Source organism: Schistocerca cancellata, chromosome 2 (genome assembly GCF_023864275.1).
Source record: "Schistocerca cancellata isolate TAMUIC-IGC-003103 chromosome 2, iqSchCanc2.1, whole genome shotgun sequence".
In the NCBI taxonomy this organism is placed as follows: domain Eukaryota; kingdom Metazoa; phylum Arthropoda; class Insecta; order Orthoptera; family Acrididae; genus Schistocerca; species Schistocerca cancellata.
This window is the reverse complement of record NC_064627.1, coordinates 402,769,178-402,787,365: the sequence shown is the minus strand read 5'-3', so window position 1 is coordinate 402,787,365 and position 18,188 is coordinate 402,769,178. Positions and strand designations below refer to the sequence as shown.

Here is an 18,188-nt window from a genome sequence, read left to right as displayed (position 1 = left end):
TGTGGGTATCATCAGGCATGTGACAAATCCTGCATTCCTCGGTAAAGAGAACATAATGCCATTGATACTAGCTTCATTCCGTATGTTCCCTTGCCCTCTACAGTGCGCGAGGCGAGGAAGGTTGTATACAGTCTGGATCGACAAACACCATCCAGTCGTCTCGAGAAAGGTAGCGCCCAGTACTGCTTCAATCTTATGGGGTAATTTGTAAGCAGCGCTCGTCAGCTGGTGTTGTCGATCGCGGGCGACCACTACAACGCATATATTAGACGTTTTGTGTGTGACTATAGCGGCTGAATCTTCTCATGATATAGTGTACGCCGATTAGTCTGTCAGATAGCTATACTGAGAACCCTTATAGCATAAAGTAAAAATGCGCACAGGGTCTCAACTTGAAATGATCCTTCTGGGTACGACTACGTTTATAGACTAAATAGAGTACAGCCGTATTGTTCCGTTCACTATTGGAGTCACAGCCCATCCCATTGAACTATAATGACAACAAGTGTTTACTATAGAAGGCCAGAGCTGTGGGCCCTACCATAGCGTGCAGTGCGGCAGTGAAGATCTGGCGAATGGCCAAAGGCTCTAATAAGACATTGTTAACAGCATACATATTTATTATTCAGTCATCTTTTTTAAAGGCTGTCAGTAGCCAGATGAACAGAAAGGTGCTAGCAATACTGGCGTATACTGATGCCTGTGCGGCTTGCAGTCTCAGCCAACGCAGTTATGATGATGCACATATAGCCAGCAGCTATGACACAGAAGGTTGCTGACCCGATGCGCTGCAGATGTTGCCCACATGTCCCAGTGGCAGCAGCTTGGATAGCTGATTACCAGGGCTGACGTCATAAATGGCGTACCGAGAAAGGCATACAACAGCTCTGCATCAGATTGCTATAGCCATGAAGAGCTGCGTCATGGTCTCTCAGCTAGACAACCGTCAGCAGTGCTGATGTCTGTTCATAGTGCAGATCGTGGGGCAACTGATACCGCGCTCCCCTGGGATGATGGGTGTGTGACAGCTCACCAGTTACCATCTGCAAGGTCTCCAGTGACCTGATGGTAGGGGACACCCAACTCTCAATGAAGGTGGAGACAAGATGGCAGCAGCCTACGGTATCCAAGTCTTTCAAGCTGGACTGGCTGTTACACCGTAAATCCAGGTCATCTCACTGAACAGCCAAAGAATCTGGTACACCTGCTTAATATGGTGTAGGGCCCCCGCGAGCACGCAGAATTTCTGCAACATGACCTGGCATGGACTCGACTAATGTCTGAAGTAGTGCTGGAGGGAACTGACACCATGAATTCTGAAGGGCGGCCCTTAAATTCGTAAGAGTACGAGGGGGTGGAGATCTCTTCTGAACACCACGTTGCAAGGCATCCCAGATATGCTCAATAATTTCATGTCTGGGGAGTTTGGAGGCCAGCTGAAGTGTTTAAACTCGGAAGAGTGTTCCTGGAGCCACTCTGTAACAATTCTGGACGTTTGGGTTGTCGCATTGTCCTATTGGAATTGCCCAACTCCGGTATGCACAATGGACATGAATGGGTGCAAGTGATCAGACAGGATGCTTCCTTACTTGTCACCTGTCAGGACTGTATCTAGTCGTTCAGGGATGTCATATCACTCCAACTGCACACGCCCCACGCCATTACAGAGCCTGCACCAGCTTGAACTGTCCCTTGCTGACATGCCGGATCCATGGATTCATGAGGTTGTCTCCATACCGTACACACCTATCAGTTCAATACACTTTTATACGAGACCCGTCCGCCCAGGCAACAGTCCAATGGCGGTGTTGACGGGCCCAGGCGAGGCGTAAAGCTTTGCGTCGTGCAGTCATCAAGGGTACACGAGTGGGCCTTCGGCTCCGAAAGCCCATATCTATGATGTTTCGTTGAATGGTTCACACTCTGACACTTGTTGATGACCCAGCACTGAAATCTGCAGCAATTTTCGGAAGCGTTACACTTCCGTCACGTTGGAGGATTCTCTTCAGTCGTCGTTAGTCCCGTTCTTGCTGGATCTTTTCCCGTCCGCAGTGATGTCGGAGATTTGACGTTTTACCGGATTCCTTATATTCACGGTACACACGTGAGATAGTCGCATGGGAAAATCCTCACTTCATCGCTACCTCGGAGATACTGTGTACCATCGGTCGTGCGCTTACTATAACACCACCTTCAATCTCACTTAAGTCTAGATAACCTGCCATTGCAGCAGCAGTAACCGATCTAACAACTGCGCCAGACACCTGTTGTATTATATAGGCGTTGCCGACCGCAGCGCCATATTCTACCTGTTTACATATCTCTATATTTGAATACGCTTGCCTATTCAGTTTCTTTGGCGCTTCAGTGTAGGTCGACAGTGGATTGATTGTCATAGGTCCCAGATCGTAACATCTGTAAACTGAGAACTAGACTTTGGAAATCAGGGTATTTGTACGCCTTGTCTATGCCAATGATGTTATCCTGTGGCAAGAATAACTGAATGGGTCCTAGTTTTCTGAAACTGTCAACACTTCCCTTCAGGATTTCAGTTTAATTACCTCTGCTGCGTCTGTCTGATGTAAATCCAGTCTTGCACGTGCCTTCGATGTTGTTACGTCACTATGCATGATCGCCAGAATGACGTTATGCTCCTTTCCACTTGAGGCCATTCTGCTGCATGCCACCTTGGTCATGCACCTCGTGTGGCAATTCACTCTGTGATGTGCTCATGCAATATCGGATATTCTTCGTTGTTGACTTTCCAATATAGATATTGCATACCACTCAGCCTTGGCTCCATCTCTGTCACTATCGCCGGCCAGGGAAAATCTTAAAAAAATTCTCGTATCCACCCGGAATATCATTCTCAAGAGCAACATTATTTTCACTTCCACTATACAGGGAAAAAGGTCAAGCCATGAGCGTTGCCAAAAACTTTTTTCGTGCAGTTTAATCGATGAGCAATCCCTGAACCTGGAGACCGGTCTTTCGCGGGCAGTACGAGACTCTGTCACGTCTGAAGTACCAGCTCATAGCTCCACCTTGCAACAGTTCTCATGTTTCAATTTTTATGAAGAGTTGACTTCTTCAGGTGGGAATATCTTGCAGATACTTGTGTACCTCGGACCTATATAACTCTGAATTACATGCATTAGCGTTTCCTTTGGTTTATCAGACTAGTCACGACAAGTGTCTCCTTTGTATCCCATTTCCATTTCTTTTATTAAATAAAAACCTATATGACCTGCAAGTCCTCCTGTCCACGTTAATTCACCAATGAGTAGAAGTTTCATGTACGTTTTCTGATCAAACGCATCCGGACATCCCTCTGCAATGAGGAATTGACGACTACATCTAACACGACGAAGACCCGCCAGTATAAAAGGAGGCGGGGAGTAATATTTTGTCAGCAGAGAAGCAGTAACATCTCTGTTACTCAGTTACTTCGTTAGTTACTTACATGTTCCATCGATCACTTGAACGATCCTGTTACAGAAATTATGTAGAACGAGTCAGGTTACGATATATGTGTAAATGTTATAGTGTTAACTTTAAGTAACACATAATGTTTTAATGCTACTTGTGCAACTACACTTAAAAAACAAATTTTTTTACACTCTAGAAGTTATCAAATAGAATTTCGTCCATGGAATACAAGGAACTGCCCACGAGAAATGATTTTAGGTTAGATTTAAAACTTGCTTTGCTACCTGTCAGATATCTTACATTATTGGACAAACGATCATTTTTTTCTGCATATTGGTTTCTTTTATAAGTCACTGACAGCTTTAATAATGGGTAATAAAGATTTTTTTCTTGTAAGAGCGTAACATGCTCTACACAATCAAACGCCTTGGAAGGACCACAAAAAGTACCAACTGACGATATTTTATTATTTAAGGCTTGTAAGATGTGGTGCATCAACGTATAAATAGCATTCTCAGTCGAGCCACCCTTCTGAAGTCCATACTGTGATATGCTAACTACATTATTTGTACCTCAATGTGAGACTGTTCTTGACTACACCACTGTTCGAGAATTTTCGTAAAAATGTGGACGATAGTTATTTACATATTTCTTGTCGTCTTTCTTATAAAGCGGTTTAGCAGTTCTCTATTTTAATCTGTCTGTAAAAATTCCCTGTGCCAGTAATGCATTACATATAATACTGAGTTAATTACTTATTAAGTTAGAGGAACTTAATGAAATGGCTCTGAGCACTATGGGACTTAACATCTGAGGTCATCAGTCTCCTAGAACTTAGAACTACTTAAACCTAACTAACCTAAGGACATTACACACATCCATGCCCGAGGCAGGATTCGAACCTGCGACCGTAGCGGTCGCGCGGTTCCAGACTGAAGTGCCTAGAACCGCTCCGCCACTGCGGCCGGAGGAACTTAATGAAGTCAAAGTTAAGTTGCACTTGAGGTGGCATAAAGAATGGAATAACCCATGCGTCTAGCTCCAACTGCCATTCCACTTTCAAAGTTTGTTGATTCCTTTCGTATGGTCATAATCACAACGGACACCTTTTCACATGAATCACCTGAGTAAAACGACAACTCCGCCGATGGTGTGTCTTTTTATACCTTGTGTACGCGATGCTACCGCCATCTGTGTATGAGCATAACCATATCCCATGACTTTTGTCACCTCAGTGTAAATTGACCTTGGCTGCAGTGCTCTTCTGCGATGTACCATACACTGATCTGTGCACGTTGGTGACAGGCTCAATCCGAAGACGCTCAGCCTGGACAGCCGGCTGCAAATCCCTCGGCTGAGCATCGACGCCAAGTACAAGCTGTCCGGGCGCCTCCTGGTGCTGCCCATCAACGGCAACGGCGACGTACATATAGAGCCCGGTAAGTACAGCCCTCTGAGTGGGGCAGCAACTCGCACCAGAGAACGCAACCTAGTCCTAAGTCTCTGCTCGTACTTCTCTTTTACCCAGACACAGTGACAACGTTCTGTTCATTTTCTCTGCCACATTGCATTAACATGTTAACATGCTCACGAGGTATAATTTTGCATCGCAGAAGTGGTTGGGGAACTGAGGGTGAGTATTTTCGGCTTATGCATTGGAGAATGTTGTCAGCTCGGAGAACAAGCGTACTGGGCGTTTAACTCTAAGAGTTACATATCCTTGAACTTACACCCTCAACTTCTTTTTTTGGACTGGAGGAAGCGGGAAGAAGGGCAAAGGGCTATGTGGAAAATCGTCACTCACAGGAGCACAGGGTATTGTGGTATTGCAATGGCCGAAGTTGAACATATTGTGTCCGACCAGCCCCGAAGCCAGATGCTCAGCTTCTCTAGAACAGTTGCCTTAACCGCCCGACCACCTGGATACTCCGCTTTGGCAACCCAAATTCTGATCTTAGCGCACACTGCACTGCAGCGTCCCTTGTCAGTTACACCTCCTACTGGCATATTCTTCATGTCCTGCTCGGCTGGGAATCATGAATTCCCACCTACCCCTTTCTTTTTCTTCCCCCTTCCTCCATTTCAGAAAATGAAGTAGAAACCAACGCTCCCTTACGTTAACATACAAGAGAGCCACGGTTGTATGATACACTACGTGTATGGACACACCCAAAAACATACGTTTTTCATATTAGGTGCATTGTGCTGCCACATACTGCCAGGTACTCCATATCAGCGACCTCAGTAGTCATTAGACATCGTGATAGGGGAGAATGGGGCGCTCCGCGGAACTCACGGACTTCGAAGGTGGTCAGGTGATTGGGTGTTACCCCTGTCATACGTCTGTACGCGACATTTCCACACTTCTGAACATGCTTAGGTCCACTGTTTCCTATGTGATAGTGAAGTGGAAACGTGAAGGGATTCGTACAGCACACAAGCATACAGGCCGACCTCGTCTGACAGAGATCGCTGACAATTGAAGAGTGTCGTAATGTGTAGTAGGCAGACATCTATCCAGACCATCACACACGAATTCCAGACTGCAGTACTATGACAGTTAGGCGGGAGGTGAGAAAACTTGGATTTCATTGTCGATCAGCTGCTCATAAGCCAAACATCACGCCGGTAAATGTCAAACGACGGCTCGCTTGGTATAAGGAGCGTAAACATTGCACGATTGAACAGTGGGAAAACGTTTTGTGGAGTGACCAATCACTGTACACAATGTGGCGATCCGATGGCGAGGTGTAGGTATGGCGAATGCCCGGTGAAGGTCATCTGCCAGCGTGTGTAGTGCCAACAGTAAAATTTGGAGGTGGTCGTGTTATGGTGTGGTCGTGTTTTTCACGGAGAGAGCTTGGACCCCTTGTTTTGTGTGGCACTATCACAGCATAGACCTACACTGATGTTTTAAGCATCTTCTTGCTTTCCACTGTTGATGAGCAATTCGGGGATGGATATTGCACCTGTTCATAACGCACGGCCTGTAGCGGAGTTTTTACACGACAATAACAGCCCTGTAATGGCTGTTTTGGAGCGCCGACTTCATGCCTCACCAACCGGCATCGATACCTCTCCTCAGTGCAGCACTCCCTGAAGTATGGGCTGCCATTCCGCAAGAAACCTTCCAGCACCTGATTGAACGTATGCCTACTAGAGTGGAAGCTGTCATCGAGGCTAATTGTGTGCCAACACCATACTGCATTCCAGCATTACCGATGGAAGGCACCACGAACTTGTAAGTCGTTTTCAGCCAGGTGTCCGGATACTTTTCATCACATAGTGTATATATTTTGGTGCCGATGCACAAATATTATTCGAACCCCTACGGGAATCATAAATAATATGCGCGTAGTAGGTGTAATGGACAAGGGAAGCCGCAATGCAGCTTGTGACATGTTGGATTTTCTTAAAAAAGGATGGTTACATCGCATCTAAATGTGGCGAACTAAATGTTGTACTCATCGTCCTATGCATAGAGACAGCACTTTAGCAAACGAATGGGTGCCAAAATATAATATTGTACCTAGGAACAGAATGGATCATGTGTTCGTCTCTATCCAAAGACCAATAAACAGTATTTACAGATGTACTACTTACACGTAGCATTATTTAACGAATCACTTGTGGAACAGTTGCTGCATGGTGGTTAACAGTGGTCTACAGTTTGTCCGCTGGGGTAATAAATAGCTAAACACGGTTAATGCGTTATGTAATCGAAAAAAGAAAACCGTAAATGGAGAACATCGAAGTAAAGAAACAAAAAACTGGAGTATATGGCGGAGACAACTGCAAATAAACTGCAGTTTAAAAAAAAAAGAAGCTATTTCAAATGCGCAAGCAAGGTTTATTAATTGCTTTAAACACAGGAAGATATTAGCATTTTTTTCTGTAAATAACAATGGAAAGCAGCCATACGTTGGAGTACTGATCGATATAATGTAAGAACCGAAACCGTTTAAGGGAGACACTTGAAAAAAATGGTTTATAAAGCTCCATTCAAATCTGGATCTGCTTTAAAAATATGGGTGAATGTATGTTGTACACCACATACATAACAAGAGTTTTCAGTGCTCTAGCCGATGGAATAACAGATTTTAACCATAATTTCTGTTAAGAAATGGTTAACTTAAAGTTCTAGAAGGCTATACGATGTTGGAATACAAGGGCCGATAACCAAAAACGGAACTAAAGAGTGTTTAGAATCATGCTTGCGGGAAATTTAAGACATCTGAAGGTGTTCCATGTGGGAGAGGAGAGCTGGGAAAGTTAGTAAGTTCATATAAAATCCTACTGGGAGATAGTATATGGATGCGGAAGGCAAGGCGGTGTAGGTGGCGTACGAGGACATGGGAGGAGTCGTACAATTTGGTGGAATGAATTGGCATCAAAGAGAGTTGGTGAATAAAAGTTTTTCGAGTCTGGAGTGAGGAGAAGGCATACATTTCCCACGTTCGTACGCTTAGTATCTTTATTCATTGAATATTGTCGGCTTGTTGTTCTGTGCTTAGTAGTAGATATAAACAATAATGCTCTTAAAGGTATTATTGAGCAGATTTATGCAAACATTCTCACTCTCAATTTCAGGAACTCCCAACATATTAAGCTATGCACATCTAAAGGTACTATACAAGTGGCAAGTTTAGCATGTGGTGAGGAGATAATAACTGGGCAGGAAAGTTCCAAATTTTCAGATGGCCTTATTATGAGAATTTAAACTGGGAAAAACACATTTTGGAAATCCCAGAACAAATTAGATCAGCTACATTTGTGCTTCGAATCATTGCAGATCTTTGAAAGAGACAAAAAAAAGATATATTTTACGTATTTTCATTCAACGATGTCATATGGAATAATGTTCTGCGGTAACTCATCTTTGAGAAAGAAACTCATCATTGGTCAAGAACGTATTATAAGAATCACACTTTGTGCCCACTGACGGTCATCTTGGAGACATTTGTTTAAAGAGTTAGGCATTTTTGACTACTGCCTCACAGCACATTTATTCCCTCTTGAAGTTTGTTGTAAATGATGAACTGTAGTTCAAGAAGAACAATGATGGACATAATTGCATCGTCAATAGAAAAAATGACATTATTACTCCACATTAACGTTGACTTTAGCTTAAATATGGAAGCAGAATGCTGCAACAAAGTTTTTCACCGCTTGCTCAAAGATATAGAATGTCTGACAAGATAGCAAAGTTAACTTTGAACACAAACGAAGAATTTCTATCTTTGTAATGTGTAAAATGGGGCAGGTAGGAATTATTAACTCACGTTTGTTTTTAAAAAATAAATCAATTGCAATGATCAGCATGTAGCTACATGTACATATGTACGTCAATGTCAATTTAAAATTACTCGTACCACGTCATTACGACTAATCGTCAAATTATGTGCAGAATATGAAACTAACTAAGTAACCAATTTCGCTGTTGGTTTACGGCCGAGCTTTAGTTCGAGGTATTTTAGTATCCTAGGTAATTGGATCGGACGATTGTAAGGAGTGACGTAGAAGTCAAGGAGGCGCTTAGAGGCATCCATCCTACAATTCTTCTAAAGGACCATGCACGTTACGATTTCGCAGGAATGTGCACGAAATGTGCTCATCGACCCACTCCTGCCTTGTCTTTGTCCCGTTATGAGGCTGGTAAAAATTGTGAGTTGTCCTATGCCGGTCTTAGCAAGCTGCTTTAGCTCTAATCGTCTTCAATCACTGAGTCATGTAAATTTGGTGTTTCTACTTAAAGTATTTGGATTCGATCATTTTCCACAAGTGTCTAGTCAGTAGTTACGCTGCACAAACATACAATTTTATCACTCTCGTAATGATAACCTGTTTTTTCTTCGTTCCGCAGAGAACATGGACGTGAGGGTCCACCACAAAATGTCCTTGGTAGAGCGAGAAGGTCGTCGCTTCTTCCACGTCGACAGCTCGAAGGTCAACTTCACTGTCGGTGGTCTCAAGATGGAGTTCACGAACCTTTACAATGGCCAGAAGGCCCTGGGTGAGTAATGCACGAACATAGTGCGGTACATAGGGGACGCTTGCTCGGTCCCATTCTTTGATTCTGATTCACAAAAAATTGTACTTTTGAAACATGAGCAAAACTCCCTCTGGTAGTCGTTTTCTGCACTCAACAAACATGACAAAACGGATAGTGCAACTAGTTGCTCCACAGATTTTCCCCTTTTGGCGGAACTCTTTTGAAAAGTTTACTTTAAAGATGAACTTGACTCGATATTCCCGTTTTATCATTAACTTTACTCCGGTTTGCTAATGATATTTATGGGAATGAAACCAATTTTTCTTTTGCTAAGCATACCATCGGGTGATGTTAGTAAGTGTAAATTTAAAGCTCCTTCAGTTATTAAGCATTCTTCTTTCATCTTTTTAAAATTATTCAGATTGTTAGGGAAGGCAAAAATTGAATTGTGACAGAGAACAGGAAATCGACAGCAGCAAACGCAAGAGAAGGAAAAATAGAAGGTGTGCAGGTGGAAAGAAATAAAACGAAAAGCCGCCTGTTAGAAATTTGCACATAGTACAATCTAATCATTGGTAACATTTGGTTTAACAATCATGAAAGCCTGTTGTATATGAGGAACGGACCTGACGACGCCGGACGAGTTCAGGTAGATTATAAGATGCTGAGACAGAGATTTAGATATCAAACTGTAAGCTGCAAAACGTTTCTTCGGGCAAATTGTAGACGGTGACCATAACACAACGGTCATGAACTGCGGATTAAATCTAAAGAAATTACCGAAAGGTAGGAATTTAAGGTGATGAGACCTGGATAAACTGAAAGAAATAGCATTAGGCAACTATTGTTCGGAGTGTGTAGAAATAAACAGTAGTAGACAAAGTGAGTAAATTTGGGAAGTGGTATAGTGGAAGCTGCAGAGGAGCAACTAAGCAAAGACTCAAGGTCCAGTAGAAATCTTTTGTATCACACGAGATACTGAATTTGATTGACAAAAGGAGAAAAATGGCTCTGAGCACTATGGGACTGAACTTCTGAGGTCATTAGTCCCCTAGAACTTAGAATTAGTTAAACGTAACTAACCTAAGGACATCACAAACAACCATGCCCGAGGCAGGATTCGAACCTGCGACCGTAGCGGTCTTGTGGTTCCAGACTGCAGCGCCTTTAACCGCACGGCCACTTCGGCCGGCCACAAAAGGAGAAGATATAAAAACACAGCAAATGAAGTATTCAAAAGAGGATACAGACATGTAGATTAAGAGAAAGTACAATGTGGTGAAGTAAGATTGGCTAGTGTAGAAAAGCAAAGCTGTAAAAGTATGTCAGCCTGCGGGAAAGAAAGATGCCGCCTTAAAAAAATCAAGGAAACCTTTGGAGAAAGAGCTCAGACTGCAAGCAAGGTTGAGCGTAGAAAGTAAAGTTGAAAAGTGGAAAATGAATTAGAACTTGAAGGCAGTATTACAGAAAGGAAAGAACAAATGATGTAGATGAAATGGCAGATATGATACTGCGAGAACCATTTAACTCAGCGTTGAAAGACCTCAATTAAAACAACGTACCTGTTGCAGACGACAGTCGCTCGGGATTATTGTTTTTGGGAGGACATACCGTGGCATAACTGTTCCACATAATATGCAAGATATGTGACACAAATGAAATACCCTCAGACTTCAAGAATTTAATAAACCCAACTGCAAAGTCGCATGGTGCCGGTAAACGCGAATATTATCTAACTACCAGTTCAGTCAGTGGTGGTTGCAAGTTACTAACACGGAATGTTTACAGGAGAATGGAAAGACTGGCAAAAGCACACCTCGGGAAACGTAAGTATGGGTTCTGGTGAAATGTAAGAACACTGACACTAAGACTTATCTTAGAAGATACGTTTAAGAAACGTAAATCTACGTCTGTAGCATTTGCAAATTTAAAGAAAGCTTTTGATAATGATGACTGGAACACACTATTCTAAATTCTGAGGATAGCAGGGATACAATACAGGGAGCGAAAGATTATTTACAACTTCCAACAGAAGCCAGATTGCAATTATAGGAGTCGAAGCAACTCAGCTAAAAGAAGGGATCGATTGATAAGATACATCCTCAGGGCTCAAGAAGTCATTATTTTGGTAGTGATGGGACGTTGAGAGGATAAAAACTGTAGAGGGAAACTGAGACATAACTACAGGAAGCAGATCCAAATGGATATACACTATGTAATCAAAAGTATCCAGACACCCCCAAAAACATACGTTTTTCATATTAGGTCCATTTTGCTGCTACCTACTACCAGGTACTCCATATCAGCGACCTCAGGAGTCATTAGACATCGTGAGAGAGCAGAATGGGGCGTCCGCGGAATTCACGGACTTCGAACGCAGTCAGGTGACTGGATGTCACTCGTGTCATACGCGGGATTTCGACACTCCTAAACATCCCTAGGTCTATTGTTTACGATGTGACAGTGAAGTGGAAACATGAAGGGACACATATAGCACAGGAGCGTACAGGTTGACCTCGTCTGTTGACTGACACCTTTGGGATATTTTGGAACGCCGACTTCGTGCTAGGCTTCACCGACTGACCTCGATACCTCTCCTCAGTGCAGCACTCCGTGAAGAAACCTTCCGGCACCTGACTGAGCGTATGCCTGCCAGAGTGGAAGTTGTCGTCAAGGCTGAGAGTGGGCCAACACTATATAGTACGCCAGCATTAGCGATGGAGGGCGCTACGAACTCGTAGTCATTTTCAGCCAGGTGTCCGTATACTTGTGATCACATAGTGTACAGGGTGACGCACCAATTCATGGAATAACGTAGGCAGAGATTTAAAGCTTGAGACACATTCCTGAAATGACATGAGGTTTTATTGAAACCAGAGACGAGTGCCAGTAGATAGCACTGGACAGCGACGCGTCAGTGACGCCGCATGAGAATCGTGTGTAAAATGAGGTGTAGTGAGAGAGGGAGTAAGATGCGCAAGCAATCGCATCAAGTTGTCTTTACCAGAAAAAGCACTGTTAGTGATTCCTTGCTATGGAATGGAGTAGCCGCTACTGCAATGAAGATCCTGTGACAAATGTCGCTGTGAAGGAATCGACCACGAGATTCGAAGTGAAGTAGTGGGCTACAGTAGTGTTCTGGAACGTGCACGGCAAATGTTTAAATATATTTTTCGTGGAAAATCAGTAATGTGTTACAGTCACTGTATACCACTTATATCGCTCAGTGTCTCACCAGTCGCTAATCTGGGTGAGAGAGGATTGTTAAAATTGTAAATGACAAATTGCAAAATAATAGAGTACAAAGAGCAATGTAAAATATAGATAGATTTCTTGCGACCATAAGAGTGGTGTAGATGACGTAGTGCCAGTGAACAACGCGGAAAGATCAAGGCTAGCACTCCTAACTGACTCCCACAGCTCAGTCATAAAATTAACGTGTCTCAAGGTGCAAACAATTATCAAGTAATGCCCCCGGGAAAAACCGTTGCGTAAGTCAACAACTGAATTCATTGCGCACAGTGCAGCACATTCTAAAGGCTCCTGTCCCTACATTGATGACAGTGCCACTAAAGCAGAGTTGTAAAACACGGTTTTCCAAGACTCCTTGACCAAAGGAGAAGATGTAAATATTTCTTAATTACAATCAAGAACAACTTCCAAGATGAGAAACGTGGAAGTAGATATCCTCGCTATAGCAAAGCAGCTTAAATCACTTAATAAAGGCAAGGCCTACGATCCAGATTGTATACCAGTCAGGTTCTTTTGAGAGAATGCTGATACAATAGCTCGATATTTAGCAATTATATACAACCGCTCGCTATCACAAAGATCCGTACCTAAAGACTGGAAAATTGTTCAAGTCACATCACTACTGAAAAAGGGAAGTAGGAGTAACCTGCTGAATTACAGGCCCATATCACTAACGTCGATTTGCAGTAGGGTTTTGGAACATATACTGAGTTCGAACATTATCAATTGCCTCGAAGAAAATGATTTATTGATACGTAGTCAGCACGGATTCAGAAAATATCGTTCGCGTGAAACATAACTAACTCTTTATACTCATGAAGCAATGAGTGATATCGATAGGGATGTCAAATTAATTCCATATTTTTAGGTTTCCAGAAGGCTTTCGATGCTGTTCCTCACAAGCGTCTTCTAACCAAACTGCGTGCTGTGGAATATCACCTACGTTGTGGGACTGGATTCGTGATTTCCTATCAGAAAGGTCACAGTTCGTAGTAATAGATGGAAAGTCATCGAGTAAAACAGAAGTAATATCCGGCGTTCCCCAAGGGAGTGTTCTAGGTTCTCTATTGTTCCTTATCAACACAAATCAAAAAATGTTTTGCATCACCTCGGTTCCGAGAGTTCCGGAACCTGTACAGAAAACTGGAATACATAGCAACATAAACATCATTCCCGGCCATTTTATTGCTCAAGAAAACCACACATTGCATGTTGTACCACCATACAGCGAGACCTTAAAAGGTGGTGGTTCAAACTGCTGTACATACCGGTACCTCTGACACCCAGTACCACGTCGTCTTGCACTGATGCATGCCTGTATTCGTCGTGGCACACTATCCACGAGTTCATCATTGGTCCAGATCGTCCCACTCCTCAACGGCGATTCGGCGTACATCCCTCAGAGTGTCTGGTGGGTCACATCGTCCATAAACAGCCCTTTTCAATCTGTCGCAGGCATGTTCGATCGTGTTCATATCTGGAGAACATACTGACCACTCCAGTCGAGCGATGACGTTATCCTGAAGGAAGTCATTCACAAGATGTGTACGATGGGGGCGCGAATTGTCGTCCATGAAGACGAATGCATCGCCAATTTGCTGCTATTATGGTTGCACTATCGGTCGGAGGATGGCATTCACATATCGTTCAGCCATTACGGCGCCTTCCATAACCACCACGCGTACGTCGGTCCCACTTAATGTAACCCCAAAACAGCAGGGAACCTCCACCTTGCTGCACTCACTGGACAGTGTGCACCAGGCGAACAGCCTGACTGGGTTGCGTCAAAACATGTCTCTGACGATTGTCTGGTTGAAGGCATATGCGACACTCATCGGTGAAGAGAACGTGATGCCAAACCTGAGCGGTCCATTCGGCATGTTGTTGGGCCCATCGGTACCGCGCTGCATGGTGTCGTGGTTGCAAAGATGGATCTCGCCATGGACTTCGAGAGTGAAGTTGCGTGCCATGCAGCTTACTGCGCGCAATTTGAGTCGTTAACACGACGTCCTGTGGCTGCACTAAAATCATTATTCAACCTGGTGGCGTTGCTGTCAGGTTTCCTCCGAGCCATAATCCGTAGGTAGCGTACATCCACTGCAGTAGCAGCCCTTGGGCGGCCTGAGCGAGGCATGTCATCGACAGTTCCTGTCTCTCTGTATCTCCATGTCCGAGCAACATCGCCTTGGTTCACTCCGAGACGTCCCTCGTTAAGAGCCCTTCCTGGCACAAAGGAATAATCTGGACGCGATGGAACCGTGGTACTGACCGTCTGGGCATGGTTGAACTACAGACAACACTAGCCATGTACCTTCTTCCTGACCGGCAGCTGTGGTCGAGCGGTTCTAGGCGCTTCAGTCCGGAACCGCGCTGCTGCTACGGTCGCAGGCTCGAATCCTGCCTCGGCCATGGATGTGTGTGATGTCCTTATGTTAGTTAGGTTTAAGTAGTTCTAAGTCTAGGGGACTGATGACCCCAGATGTTAAGCCCCATAGTGCTTAGAGCCATTTGAACCATTTGAACCTCTTTCCTGGTGGAATGATTGGAACTGATCGGCTGTCGGCCCCCTCCGTCTAATAGGTACTGCTCATGCATGGTTGTTTACATCTTTGGGCGTGTTTAGTCACATCTCTGAACAGTCAAACAGACTGTGTCTGTGATACAATATCCACAGGGAACGTCTGTCTTCAGGAGTTCTGGGGACCGGGGTGATGCAAAATTTTTTTTGATCTGTGTTTATTAACGACATGGGAGTCTGAGTAGCCCTCTTAGATTCTTTGCAGATGATGCTGTCATTTACCGTCTTGTAACTTCATCAGATGACCAAAACGAATTGCAAAATGATTTAGAAACAGATATCTGTATGGCGAGAAAAGTGGCAGTTGGCCTTGAATTTAAAAAAATGAGAAGTTATTCACATGGGCACCAAAAGAAAATTGCTAAATTTTTATTACGCGGTAAGTCACACAAATATGAAGGCTGTAAATTCAAATAAATACTTTGGGATTACAATTACAAATGACTTAAATTGGAACGATCACATAGTTGTGGATAGAGGAAACCAAAGACTACGATTCATTGGCAGCACTCTTAGGAGGTGCAACAAGTCTACTAAAGAGCCTGCTTACACCATGCTTGTCCGCCCTACTCTTGAGTATTGCTGCGCGGTGTGGGATCCGCATCGGACGGGACTGACAGATGACATCGAAAAAGTTCAAAGAAGGTCAGCTCGTTTCGTATTATCGCGAAATAGGAGAGATAGTGCAACACACACGATACGTGAATTGGAGTAGCAATCATTAAAACAAAGGAGTTTTTCGCTGCGAGGGGATCTTGTCATGAAATTTCAATCACCAGTTTTCTCCTCCGATTGCGAAAACGTTCTGTTGACACTCGTCTACATAGGTAGCAATGATCATCACGATATAATAAGAGAAATCAGGGCTCACCGTTCGAGTTGAAGGTCGTTCATTGAACCCTCTACCAGGCACTTAATTGTGAATAGCGGGTAATCACGTAGACGTAGACGATTAACATGTGTGTGAGACGAACATAGGTCGATAGTATTCTGAAGTTATTATTTTATAAATGATGGTTCGAGGACAATGCAGCTGTTTTCGTAAATATCACTGAAGAAAAAGCTGCAACAAACCACAGTTTTTGAACGAATGGTTTCGGGTCGATACAGAATGCTCCATTTCAATGATAAAGTCCCCGATGCTGTAATGTGTAAAGTAACATTTTTCCCCAAGACAAAACTGTGAAATTTGTGAAAGAAATACTCAAAATTCTCACTGCCTTCTGACGATAGGCTGAGGGCCGAAATTAATAACAAATCATTCATTCAACAAGCGTTGCTGGTTGCAGGTTTATCTTCACCGGTACTCTGAAGTGTAAATAGATCAGGGTAAAACAGTTCTTCTAGCTTTTTTTTTGTTTTTTTTTTGTTTTTGGTCATCAGTCTACTGACTGGTTTGATGCGGCCCGCCACGAATTCCTTTCCTGTGCTAACCTCTTCATCTCAGAGTAGCACTTGCAACCTACGTCCTCAATTATTTGCTTGACGTATTCCAATCTCTGTCTTCCTCTACAGTTTTTGCCCTCTACAGCTCCCTGTAGTACCATGGCAGTCATTCCCTCATGTCTTAGCAGATGTTCTATCATCCAGTCCCTTCCCCTTATCAGTGTTTTCCACATATTCCTTTCCTCTCCGATTCTGCGTAGAACCTCCTCATTCCTTACCTTATCAGTCCACCTAATTTTCAACATTCGCCTATAGCACCACATCTCAACTGCTTCGATTCTCTTCTGTTCCGGTTTTCCCACAGTCCATGTTTCACTACCATACAATGCTGTATTCCAGACGTACATCCTCAGAAATTTCTTCCTCAAATTAAGGCCGGTATTTGATATTAGTAGACTTCTCTTGGCCATAAATGCCATTTTTGCCATAGCGAGTCTGCTTTTGATGTCCTCCTTGCTCCGTCCGTCATTGGTTATTTTACTGCCTAGGTAGCAGAATTCCTTAACATCATTGACTTCGTGACCATCAATCCTGATGTTAAGTTTCTCGCTGTTCCATTTCTACTACTTCTCATTACCTTCGTCTTTCTCCGATTTAGTCTCAAACCATACTGTGTACTCATTAGACTGCTCATTCCGTTCAGCAGATCATTTAATTCTTCTTCACTTTCACTCAGGACAGCAATGTCATCAGCGAATCGTATCATTAATATCCTTTCACCTTGTAGTTTAATTCCACTCCTGAACCTTTCTTTTATTTCCATCATGGCTTCCTCGATGTACAGATTGAAGAATAGGGGCGAAATGCTACAGCCTTGTCTTACACCCTTCTTAATACGAGCACTTCGTTCTTGGTCGTCCACTCTTATTATTCCCTCTTGGTTGTTGTACATATTGTATATGACCCGTCTCTCCCTATAGCTTACCCCTAGTTTATTCAGAATCTTGAACAGCTTGCACCATTTTATATTGTCGAACGCTTTTTCCAGGTCGACAAATCCTATGAAAGTGTCTTGATTTTTCTTTAGCCTTGCTTCCATTATTAGCCGTAACGTCAGAATTGCGTCTCTCGTCCCTTTACTTTTCCTAAAGCCAAACTGATCGTCACCTAGCGCATTCTAAATTTTCTTTCCATTCTTCTGTATATTATTCTTGTAAGCAGCTTCGATGCATGACCTGTTAAACTGATTGTGCGATAATTCTCGCACTTGTCAGCTCTTTCCGTCTTCGGAATTTTGTGGATGATGCTTTTCCGAAAGTCAGATGGTATATCGCCAGACTCATATATTCTACACACCAACGTGAATAGTCGTTTTGTTGCCACTTCCCCCAATGATTTTAGAAATTCTGATGGAATGTTATCTAGCCCTTCTGCCTTACTTGACCGTAAGTCCTCCAAAGATCTTTTAAATTCCGATTCTAATACTGGATCCCCTATCTCTTCTATCACATCAGACAAATCTTCACCCTCATAGAGGCTTTCAATGTATTC

At 43.4% G+C, this 18,188-nt stretch overlaps 1 protein-coding gene across 1 annotated transcript in view; it reads left to right on the top strand.

Moving 5' to 3' along the window:
- LOC126161843 (circadian clock-controlled protein daywake-like) overlaps nucleotides 1–18,188 on the top strand; it is a 72,065-nt gene that overhangs the window by 35,910 nt on the left and 17,967 nt on the right. The window contains exons 4-5 of the mRNA XM_049917948.1: nucleotides 4,735–4,868; nucleotides 9,293–9,442. Coding sequence (XP_049773905.1) covers nucleotides 4,735–4,868; nucleotides 9,293–9,442 — 284 coding nt within the window. The remainder of the gene's footprint in view (nucleotides 1–4,734; nucleotides 4,869–9,292; nucleotides 9,443–18,188) is intronic.